The 12,123-nt window shown below is 38.3% G+C and overlaps 2 protein-coding genes across 3 annotated transcripts in view; both read left to right on the top strand.

Annotated features, from left to right (window-relative positions):
* Brcc3 (BRCA1/BRCA2-containing complex subunit 3) overlaps positions 1 to 4,400 on the top strand; it is a 117,852-nt gene extending 113,452 nt beyond the window's left edge. The window contains exon 9 of the mRNA XM_052742832.1: positions 4,298 to 4,400. Coding sequence (XP_052598792.1) covers positions 4,298 to 4,372 — 75 coding nt within the window. The 3' untranslated portion in view covers positions 4,373 to 4,400. The remainder of the gene's footprint in view (positions 1 to 4,297) is intronic.
* Positions 4,401 to 4,471: 71 nt separating this feature from the next.
* Vbp1 (VHL binding protein 1) overlaps positions 4,472 to 12,123 on the top strand; it is a 16,247-nt gene continuing 8,595 nt past the window's right edge. Inside the window, exons 1-4 of one of the 2 annotated variants that reach the window (XM_052742837.1) lie at positions 4,472 to 4,604; positions 7,552 to 7,676; positions 10,605 to 10,671; positions 11,278 to 11,301. In XM_052742837.1, coding sequence (XP_052598797.1) covers positions 4,515 to 4,604; positions 7,552 to 7,676; positions 10,605 to 10,671; positions 11,278 to 11,301 — 306 coding nt within the window. In that variant the 5' untranslated portion in view covers positions 4,472 to 4,514. The remainder of the gene's footprint in view (positions 4,605 to 7,551; positions 7,677 to 10,604; positions 10,672 to 11,277; positions 11,302 to 12,123) is intronic. The other variant, XM_052742842.1, reaches the window with a different exon arrangement.

Below are 12,123 nucleotides of genomic sequence, written 5' to 3' on the forward strand. Positions count from 1 at the left end.
ATTCTCCATACTGATTTCCATAGTGGCTGCAGCTACACCAGTTTGCAATCCTACCAACAGTAAATGAAAGTTCTCCTTTTGTTGTAGGAATTTAGTTTTCACTGTATCTAGGGTAAACATTATAGTTTTCACTGTATCCAAGGAAAACATTAGAGTGAATAGTTGTTTTCTAGAAGTACTTTGACCTTGAAGAATTATTGTGGAAAACAGTGATTGTTTTCCGTGATTTGTAGAATTGTTTTTCTGAAGCGGCATTACGGACTTTACATGACTTTGGTCACAAGACACCTCTGGCACACCTGAGGCTTTCGGATTATTGTGTACTGCAAATGATAAACAATAAAGGACTAAAGTCATGTGGGCATGTGATGTTTTCCTTTAGAGAGACATAGAGATTAGATAAGACCTTGGTATGAAGAAATACTTTACCCCAAAAAACAACTGTATAACAATCAATAAATATGCTTTTGTAATGCTGTTTGAGGTTCAGTTCATCAGAGGCTGGACCTTCTCTAATTGCTAAGGGAGCGGAACACAATCCTAGCCATTTTTATTTCTTCCAGTTTATTGGGTCATTTTTTTTGACTCCTGGTTTCTTGAGTTCCTTATAGATTCTAGATATTAATCTTTATCAGATATCTGTCTTGCAAAGATTCTCTTCCACTCAGTGGACTTCCTTTTCACTAGGTTGATTGTTTCCTCAGCTATACAGAAATTATGAGGATTCCTTAGAATTATGAGGTTCCATTTGTCAGTTGTTGGCCTTACTTCCTGAATGAATGGAATCCTATTCAGAAAGTCCTTTCCACATCTAAATCTTGCAGGGTTCTGCCTATGTTTTCTTCTAGCAGCTTCAGGGTTTCAAATTTCACATTGAGGTCTCTGGTCCATTTTAAGCTGATTTTTGTGAATGGTAATAGTTATAAGCCCAGTTTCATTCTTCTACATGTAAGGTTGGCTGTGGCTTGTTCTGTTTCTCTGATCTTTCAGCATTCACTCCAATACCTGGCTCCGGGTTTGTTTTTATTAATAAGACCTTTTGCTACATCTGGCTCCAAACATTCGTGGTACGAATTTGAGAAAAAGCTACTTGCCTGTGGCCTTGCAGGCCCCAGCTCAGACCTGAGGTACACGTTGCTGGTTGTGGTAGCACACTTGGTTGGATTTACTGAAGGAGGCAGAGGCAGGAGGATCCCGAATTTGAGGCCAGCCTAGGAGGCTTGCTAAGGAGAAGCTGTGGCCGGGGCCTGCTGCTCCAAGTTACTGGCTGCTTCTCATTGTGTTGGTGACTACGGTGATGCTGCTACCTGGAATGAAGGGTTTACTGCTGCTTGTTCAGAGAAGAATTTTCAGGGCCATTGTGTTATAGGAAAGCATCAACAAAGGTCAGTTTGGAAAAGTTTGGCAAGACAAATGGTGGGGAGAAATTGTTGTGAAGATTTTCTCTTCTAGGGAAGAACATTCATGGTTCTGAGAGACAGACATTTATCAGACTATGATTGCTCCAAACCACAGAGGACACACACACACACACACACACACACACACACACACACACACACACACACACACACACAAATCTACAGGGAACCATGACAACACCTAACAGCAACTTTGAAATCTTCAAAAGGATGATGGGACCCCACAATGATGATTCCACATGGACTATGGTAAAACCATTAAGCTGATTAACATCATGGAAAGATCAGCTTTGGACTACAAACTGCTCAGGACAGTTTCGAGATGGCTAGCTGAGATGATCCAAATTCATAGACAACTGAAGCAAGGACTTGAGATAAGCCCTGCACTTTCCCATTATGCAGAGACTGGACAACAAATGATACAGCTACCTCTCCCAGGACTTGACAATTAACCCCAAAATTTTCTTTTCATGATCCCCTAAAGATGTCTTCACCCCCAGAAAGCAGGAAGTAATTTTAAGAAAACGACACCCGGCCGGGCGGTGGTGGCGCACGCCTTTAATCCCAGCACTCGGGAGGCAGAGGCAGGCGGATCTCTGTGAGTTCGAGGCCAGCCTGGGCTACAGAGTGAGTTCCAGGAAAGGCGCAAAGCTTACACAGAGAAACCCTGTCTCGAAAAACCAAAAAAAAAAAAAAAAAAAAAAAAAAAAAAGAAAACGACACCCATATTCCCAAGAGGTGGGGTGGGTGTTTTTTGGTCATTCAATGGCTTATGGATAATTGTTATTGTTTATGATAGTTGGTTACAAGTTGTTAATTGTTAATGGTAAAAAAAAGCTAAACAAAGATTAGATACAGGGTTCTTGTTTAAAGAAAAGAAAAAGAAAAACGAAGATATAGAAAAGGGTAGGTCATTGAATCTACTCTGAAAAAAGGGAAAATATAGAAATGATAAGATAAATGGTAGATTTTTGGATCCACTCAGAAAAAAAAAGAAAATTTGGATATGATAAGATAAAAAAGGGAGCTTATTTGAATCTACTTTTAAAAAGGAACTACTTGTTTTAAATAGGATAAGTAATGAAAAATTTTTTATCTGAATTTGTCAAATGTTAATGGAATGGATATTGTTATATATTAATGGATTTTTTGTCTGAATCTGCCAAATGCTAATGGACTAGACACTGTTAATGTAATTCTTGACTGTATATATTGTATATACTTATTGGATATAGTTTTTCTTGTATTAGTTATAAGCTTTTTTAAATTTTAGACAAAAAAGGGGAAATGTGGTGATATTGTGTCCCCCAGTATATTGTGCACCTTAATAAACTTATCTGGGCTCAGAGAACAGAACAGCCGCTAGATAGACATAGAGGCCAGAAAATGGTGGCACACACACCTTTAATCCTAGCATTCTGGAGGCAGAGATCCCTCCAGATCTCTGTGAGTTCAAAGCCACACTGGAAACGGTCAGGCATGGTGACACACACCTTTAATCCCAGGAAGTGATGGCAGGAAGCAGAAAGGTATATAAGGTGTGAGGACCAGGAACTAGCCTGGTTAAGCTTTTAGGCTTTTAGCAGCAGTTCAGCTGAGATCCATTCGGATGAGGACTCAGAGGCTTCCAGTCTGAGAAAACAGGATCAGCTGAGGAATTGGCAAGGTGAGGTGGCTGTGGCTTGTTCTGTTTCTCTGATCTTTCAGCATTCACCCCAATACCTGACTCTGGGTTTGTTTTTATTAATAAGACCTCCTAACAATTCGTGCTACATACATGTGAACATCCCGTTTTCCCAGTTGTTGAAGATGCTGTCTTTCCTCTAGTGTGTATTTTTGGCATCTTTCTTTGTCAAATATCAGATGGCTGTAATTACATGCCAATGATAGAGATGTTGGTTAATTTTACTTATTAATATGTGTGTGTGGGGGTGGGTACACGAGTAGGGGTACATACCAGGAAGTAGATAGGAGGTCTGAAAACAACTTGCTGGTGTAGGTTCTCTTCTTCCACCATTTAGATCCTGGAAATTGAACTCAGATTTCAAACTTGACAATGAGCCTTCATCCATTGATTCATCTTACTGGTCCTTATAAGCATTTTTTTTTAAATTAAACTAAATTTATATACATATACAATCTGCTATAAACATTCTTTTAAATTTTTCTTTATTTGTTCTGATTTCATATGTGTGTTGAATGTATATACTTACAATGCAATAACAAACAAAAACCACTACATCACTACATTGAAAACCAGCTTTCTTAGCTTCTTCAGTCTTGCTTCATTTCTTCACAGCAACTCAACCAATTGTCCCTCATTCTTCTTCTAACCCCACCCATTTCCTAAGGATGTCTAGAGATCTTACTTTACACACACACACACGCCCCTTAAAAATTACCAATTTATAATTACTTGGTTCTATATGCTACAATTTCTTTTATTTGCAAACAGTGTCTCATGCAGTGCTTATGCCACCACACCCGGTTTATCAATACATTTGCTTTTAAACGGTTGTTGTGGAGGACAATGCTGGGTGTAGTCCTTGGATCTATGAAATTAATCACAGCTTTTGGGATTTTGCACGTAAATTATAAGCATTTGAAAGCTTTTGACCCAGAGGGTGATGAGATTCTCAATGAAGGTGTCTTTTGAGGAAGACTGGTGTAAAATGTGGGGTATTTTTTAATGAGTCTAGGGGATATACTCAGAATCAGGTCCATCGTCTTCGAAAGGGAATTGGGATCGCCCCGGAAGCCACTCTGGAGACTGCGCTCCATTTTGAGGTGTAGGTAGAGGTGCGGTCTGGCATGGTCTGGATTCCCAGGGCTTTAGCCTTGCCCATTCCCTAAATCTCTGACATTCCTTTTCCCAGGAGTCGGAATTGGTCCTCCAGCAGTTCGGCTTTTCCACCACATCCTTTCTAAACTTGTCACTCATACGCGTATAGCCAATCACCACCTAGACATAAGCACCAATGAATACGCAGACTCATAGGAAGAGAGGCGGTCCTGCAGGTGCAAACGATCCAATCACGGACGCCAACGGACGCCGCCTCAGAAGGCAGTTATTTGCGCTCGGGCTTTCTTAAGATGGCCGCGGCTAAGGACGGATGTGGCTTAGAAGCTGCTGCTGGAAACGGGCGGCGGCTCCACCTAGGGATTCCTGAAGCGGTGTTTGTGGTAAGAGACCCTGTTCCTTGGCGTCTTGCTTTCAGTTGAAGATTGCTTTCCAATCACCACAGAGGCCTGGTGTTTGGGGAGAGGAGGGAGACTGAGCTAAAAGGTCCCGGAAAGTAATGCCCGGCCTGTTGTCCCAACCCGCGCATCTTGATTTTTCAGACCCTGTGAGGAGATGGCTTGGAAGAGAGGTAACCCTACCAGGGCCTAGAAAAGGGAGCGGGGAGGAGCACTGCGGAGTAGGACCCGGATGCTAGGCGGGCGTCCTTTGGTACTGTCCACTTGTTGCCAGTTGTCATCTACTGTTGAAAAAAAAAATAAGGCGGGTTATTGAGGAGCACAAGACAACTATGATGCAGGAGGACACTTAGTACAGTGAGTAGTCAGGACAGCTAAGTGGCACCTAGTCAGTTTGAGCAGGGTCGTGGGCCGTTTCCTTGGGAATGGAACCAGACTGCGGAGAAAGTTAGCACGAATGTGAAGTTCTCGTGTGTCTTGCTTTTAGGAATTGAAACCTTATGCAGTGGGTAACCGGCTGTGATTAGGTGTCTGAAACCGTTTGATTTTACTTATACCATTCAAGCCGTTTGGGTAGACAACAAATTGTATGCAGTTGTGAGAATTGTGGGGAATGCAATTGGAAGGTTTCACATAACAGGGAGACCAACACAAATTCAAAGAGAAGGTAGAAGTTGTATATATTTTCTCATTTATTTGTGAAGCACTGCTATAAAATCTTAGTGGAATTTTCCTTGACCTTTTGGTTTGCACCTAAAGTATATACTCTGTTTTATGTCTGACATTCTTCAAAAGACCCGTTTTGTTTGTTTGTTTTTTACTTAAATCACCTTTTATATTGTATATTTTAATTTGCTGGTGTAATAATTGTTTTGGGTATTCTCAGTGTGCTGTGCTTTTAAAAATATCTTTCACTGGGCGGCGGTAGTACACGCCTTTAATCCCAGCAGTGGGGAGGCAGAGCCAGGCAGATCTCTGTGAGTTTGAGACCAGCCTGCTCTGCAGAGTGAGATACAGGACAGATACGGAGAAACCTTGTCTCGAAAAACAAAAAAACAAAACAAAACAAAATCTTTCAAGTGATTTTTACATGAATATTTTACGAGGTTCAGAAATTAAAGAGATTTTGCAAAATTTAGGAGTGAGTTGAGTTTTGTAGATGTAGGTGAAGAAACCAAGAAACAGAGTCCCTGAATAATTTGTCCCAGATCACACAGGATATAAATGAGGTACCCAGATTTTGCATTTGAGTAGACAGGTGGGCTTCAGAACCTCTTTGGTCATGCTCTGTTACTTAGAAGTGAGGTAGTTCTTTTGTGCTATTTCTCCTAATCCTACAATGCCTTATACATAAGATTGTGTGTGTACACACACACATTCCCATGTGTCTTAAATATAACAGTAATCAGAGGTAACTTTAGAAGTTGAATTAATGAATACAAACCTTATCTGAGGGTTGTATAGTCTTATCCTAAAATATACTTTATCTATTTTTTGAGACAGAGCCCCACACTGTAGTCCAGGTTGGCCTAGAACTCACTGTGTGGACTATGCTGGCCTCAAACTCATAGCAACTCTCCTGTCATACTTTCCAAGAGTTGAGATTAAAGACAGACACGGTGACACCTGGTTCTAAAATTTTATGGTTAAGTAAAATTTAAAAAGTTAAATATGGTTAAATATACCAATAAGATATAATAAGCAGCCCAATCTATACATAATTATTTTGATGTTCCAAAATTAATGGTAGTGGTATGATATTTTAACAACATGAAATTCTACATTAGAGAGTATTTGAATCCTGCCCCAGCTTCCCATTTACTGCTTAGCCTTGAGTATATAGGGATGACAATGTTTACAGTTATTATGAAAAGTAAAACATGTTCAATTGAATTAAAGCAGTAAGAAAAAAATGACAAATTTGGCACACAGTTTGCTCACTTCTTTAGCGACTAGAGCACATGAATAGGCAATGTGTTTCATTGCTAGTGATTTTCATATTTACTACTAGGGCCACAGGAGAAATGTATAAAACAGGTAAGGTCATATATCTCAACCTATATATAAATCAGAATTAAAAAGAGAAGAATAAATTAGCTATATAATATATGTAAACTGCCCCAAATGGTCTTTCTTTTACTTATTTTTGTCTTCTTTTGAGACAGGCATTATGTAGCCCAAGCTAACCCAAATTTGTTGTATGTCTGAGGCTGTCCTTGAATTTAGGATCTTTGTGCCTCTACTTCCTGAGTTCTGGGATTATAGGCCTGTACCATCATGTCTAGCTTATCTATAACTTTTCTTCTGGCAGTACTGGGGATGACATAGGGCTTCATGTCTGGTAGGCAAGTGGTATACCACTGAGCTCCAGCTGTACCTGTCTTTAACGTTTTATAATTATGTTTTTAATTAAAAACAAGCCTTTGGAAAAATTAGTTCTCACTAATGGAGTCTCACTGGGTTTATTAGACACACTTAAGGGTAGGCTCCATGCCTGGCAGTAGGTGGCCAACATAAAATGAATTCAATGATTTTTTTGTAGACTTGTCTTGTATTGCTTTGTTTGAGCATTTTTTTCTCTTACTGGCCTTTTGCTTGGATGTTATTTCAGATTTTGTGTTTTTATGGATTTTTTTGTGTTTCTTGTATTTTTTCTGTTTTTAAAATTATGCTTTTTTTTTTTGTATTCGCCTGTATTTTAAAGAGAGAGAGAGAGAGAGAAGGTATGGAGTTGGGGAGGTGGGAGGATCTTGGGGGAGTTGGGGGAGGGGAAATTGATCAGAATATATTTTATGAAAAAATTTTCAAAAAATTAAATAAAACAAGCCTTTGAAGAAAAAAACTTGTTCTTTTTCATTTTATAAACAAAGTGAAAAATCAGATTTGTGATATGAATTTAAAATTTTATAATATATTATTTTTCATACTAAAGGAGGATGTAGATTCTTTCATGAAGCAGCCTGGGAATGAGACTGCAGATGCAGTGTTAAAGAAGCTGGATGAACAATATCAGAAGTATAAGTTTATGGAACTCAACCTTGCTCAAAAAAAAAGGAGGTAATCAAAACAATTTCTACATTTAAAAACTATTATAATTATTAATTATATAAGTTGTACAAGCTAATGAATTTTATTCTGATATACCATACATGCAAATATTGTACTTAAAAACTTTTCTTTTACTTTAGTCTGGTATATTTTGCTTAACATGATGACCTATATAGTTCTGTTAATGATGTTGCAAATGACATATTTTCATTCTTTTTTTTTTTTTTTTGGTTTTTCGAGACAGGGTTTCTCTGTGTAGCTTTGCGCCTTTCCTGGTACTCGCTTTGGAGACCAGGCTGGCCTCGAACTCACAGAGATCCGCCTGGCTCTGCCTCCCGAGTGCTGGGATTAAAGGCGTGCGCCACCACCGCCCGGCCGATATTTTCATTCTTAATAATGGTTTGTGTAATGTTCCATTTCCACATAAATGCATGTGTCATGCACACATACCTGTTTATCCATTCATCTGTTAGTCTTGGTTATTATGAATTGTGCCATAGTGAATATTAGTATGCACACAACTTTTGTATGGTTACTTTATTTCCTTTTGGGTATGTACTTAGGAATAATATAGCTGAATCGGGTAGTATTTCCATTTTTATTTTTTTCAGTTGTGTGTGCACATGTATGTGTTCGGGTTCATACATGCCATTGTGCAAGCATAGGTTCTCATGTGCCATAGTGCATTTGTGGAGGTCAGAGAACAACTTTCTGGAGTCAGTTCTCTTCTGCCACCTTGTTGAGGCAGGGTCTCTTGCTATTTCTGCCACTTTGTATACTCCAGGCTAGCTGATGTGTGAGCTTCTGGGCAGTTCCCCTGTCTCCTGGGCAGTTCTCATTTTGCCATCCTTAGATTACAGATGTCAGCCACTGCATCCTGTTTTTCTGTGAGTTTTAGGAATTGAACTTAGGTTGTTAGGCTTGCTCATCAGTAAGGGCTTTTACCTGCTGAGCCTTTTTATATTTCTGAGGAGCATTCATGTTGTTTTATATAAAAGGTATTATAATTTACATTCCTATCAGCAGTCTATAAGGTACCTTTTTTTCTGTATATCCTCGCAAGTATTGCTAATTAATTAATATTTTTGAGACAGAGTCTCATATAGCACAAGCTGGTCTTGAGTTTGCTATGTAGCAAAGGATGACCTTGAGCAGAGGATGATCCTTCTGCCTTCACCTCCCAAGTGTTGGAGTTACAGGTGTGTACCATAAGGTCTGGCTTTATTTTTTCTGCCATACTGGGTAATTGAACCTGAGGCATCATGTGTACTAGGCAGGTGCTCTACCCTTGAGTTATATTGCTAGCCCTTCTTAGTTTTTATTTTGAAATAGGTTCTTAAGTTGTCCCAATAGATCTTGAACTTTCAATCTTACTGCCTCTGCCTTCCAAGTAGCTGGGATGACAGGCCTGCACCACTAGGTGCAGCCTGGTGTTTTTGATGATAGCTATTTTGATTCTGGTGAGATGGAATCTCTGTAGTTTTAATTTGCATTTCATCTTTGCATGAAGTGGGGATCAGTATTTATATGTCTCAGCTTCACAGCTTGGCCCTTTCTCTACCTCTGAGATCATATATATGTCCATACCCTTTTCTACTTTGTATCTATGATAAGATAGGTAATAATTCACACTGGGTGATTCAGAGGGTATCTAGATGATTTTGTACATTTTAAAAAACAGTGTGACAAATGTGTACACTGAGAAAACATCACTGTGCTTCGCCTGATATTTAGCTTATTATAATGTACTTGTGCTGAGTATGTATACCTGGAACAGCCCCATATAATACTACATAGGTGATTGATGTTTTCAGATTGGGATTAAATATGTTTGGATACATGTTGTTTTATAAATTAAAGTTTATAATCAAATGCAGAGTCTGTGAATAACTTCTACAGAATGTGGCCTGTTCTAGAAATGTTAACAACAGAGAGCTAGACATATAAAGTAAGGATTTTATACTATGTATTGTATATATCCATAGTGTTACATCTTATCTTTTTAATTTAAAAATATTTTATGCATATGAATGTTTTGCCTTGTCTGTGCACCTACATTAAAAAAATCAGAAAGAGTTGCTTAATGATGCAACTCAAAAAGTTGAAAAAAGAACAAACCAAAACCAAAACCAATCAACATCAAAAAAATAATAATTTTCAGAGCACAAATCAACTAAATAGTAACAAAGAAAACAATATAAAGAATCAATAAATCTGGTTTGCATGCCTTGTGCTTGTGGAGGTCAGAACTGACATCAGATCTGAAACTCGATTGTCAGCCACCACATGGGTGCTGGGGATTGAACTTGAGTCCTCTGAAAGAACAGTGTTCTAAACCACTGAGTAATCTCTTTAGTCCCTTAAATATTTTAATCAAATATTTATATTTTTAGTGTTCTCTGTAGCTAGAAGTTTCTCTGGTCCTGCCTGGGCCCTGCAGTCCCGTGGCCTGCTTATAAAATAATCACACAGAGGCTTCATATTAATTAAAACTGCTCAGCCATTAGCTCAGGCTTCCCACTGACTAGCTCTTACACTTAAACTCAGCCCATTTCTGTTAATATATATGTCACCACATGTTCCGTGGCTTTACCTGTGTGCCATTACATTCTGCTCCCTGGACAGCAGGCTGTCAGCCTCTGTGATTATTTTATAAGCAGGACACAGGACTGCAGGGCCCAGGCAGGACCAGAGAAACTTCTAGCTACAGTTCTCTATATAGTTTATAAATATACTTTGTTTTGTAATATTTACCATAAATATTTTCTCTTATATCTAAAATATTTAAATAAAATTTATGAAGTATCTTAACTATTTTATATTTGTAAATAGTCTTTAAAGGACATATCAGTTGAAAATTGCAAGGGTAGTAAGATGGTCCTGATGTTTATTTTTGCCTGTAAAATACTATGTTAACCTTTTTATCCCTCCTCACAGGCTGAAAGGTCAGATTCCTGAAATTAAACAGACTTTGGAAATTCTAAAATACATGCAGAAGAAAAAAGTAAGTGTATTTTTCTTTGCAAGTATAAGTGAATCAGAATTCTTTGACAGAGGCCTGATTTCCTTGACTCTTTGGTCACTAGTACTTCATTTGTGCAGTAGGATTCACCCTACCTTCTTTAGCATATGCAGTAACATTAAAAATAGTATACTTATGTCAAAAAGATGGCTTTGTAGCCTTCCCCTAAAATCAAGTTTAATTTTAAGCTCCTCACTTAAATTACTTTTGTGTGTAAAATTTTAATTAGAAATGATGTTAGGTATTTTTAAAATGTCTTATTCTGAGGTAGCAAAATTTAAGGGTGCTTTTATTTTATTTATTTATTTATTTTTATGGACGTGATGCTGGCATATTGGCTTCATAGAAGGAGTTTGGGAGTGATCCTTCTGTTTCTGTATTGCTTTGAATAATTTAAGAAGGATTGGCTGTAGCTCTTTGCTTTGAATGTCTCATATAAGTCTTCTTTGAATCCATCTGGTCCTGGACTTCTTTTTTTGCTGGAAGGCTTTTATTTCATCCCTTCATTTCTTAGGGTTCTGTTTAGGTTATTGACTTTTTGGTTTAATTTTCATGGTTTGGCTGAATCTATTCATCCATTTCTTTTAGGTTTTCCAGCTTAATGGAGTACAGGTTTTTAAAATATTCCCTTATAATATTCTACATTTCTTTGGTGTCTGTTGTTATGTTTACCTGTTCATTTCTGATTTTGTATTTTGGATCCCTCTTTTGTTTAATTGGGCCAAGGGTATCTAAGTTATGTTTATCTTCTCAAAGAACCAGATCTTAGATTTGTTGATTTTTTTTAATATTGTTTTCTTTGTTTCTATTTAGTTGATTTCTGCTCTGATTTTTATTATTTTTTTGATGTTGGTTGGGTTTGAATTTGGTTTGTTCTTTTCCCAACTTTTTAAGTTGCATCATTAAACCATTTATTTGTGCTCTTTCTGATTTTTTTTATTAAGGAAATTTTTTCATTCATTTTACACACCAATCAAAGATTCCCCTCTTCCCTCGTCCCGTCCCCCCAGCCTCCCCTCCCAACCCATCCCTCACTCACTCCCACAAGAAGGCAAGGTCTCCCATGTGGAGGCACATTCAGTAGAGGTAAGTCCAAGCCCTTCCCCCTGCCTCAAGGCTGCATGAGGTGTCCCATCATAGGTAGTGGGCTCCACAAAGCCCAGTCATGCACCAGAGATGGATTCTGATCCTACTGCCAGGGGGCCTCCCAAGCAGATCAAGCTACACAACTGTCTCACCATGCAAAGGGCCTAGTCCAGTCCCATGTAGGCTCCACAGCCATTGATCCAACTTTCATGAGTTCCCTTTTTTAATGTAGGCACTTAGAGCTATAAATGTTCCTCATGGAACTGTTTTCAATGTGTCTCAGAGATGTGGTCTGTTTTAGAAAAGCTTCCATATGCTGCTAAGTAGAATGTATATTCTTCGGTCTTT

This window comes from Peromyscus californicus, unplaced genomic scaffold (assembly GCF_007827085.1).
Source record: "Peromyscus californicus insignis strain IS unplaced genomic scaffold, ASM782708v3 Scaffold_10__1_contigs__length_136768540, whole genome shotgun sequence".
Lineage (NCBI taxonomy): Eukaryota > Metazoa > Chordata > Mammalia > Rodentia > Cricetidae > Peromyscus > Peromyscus californicus.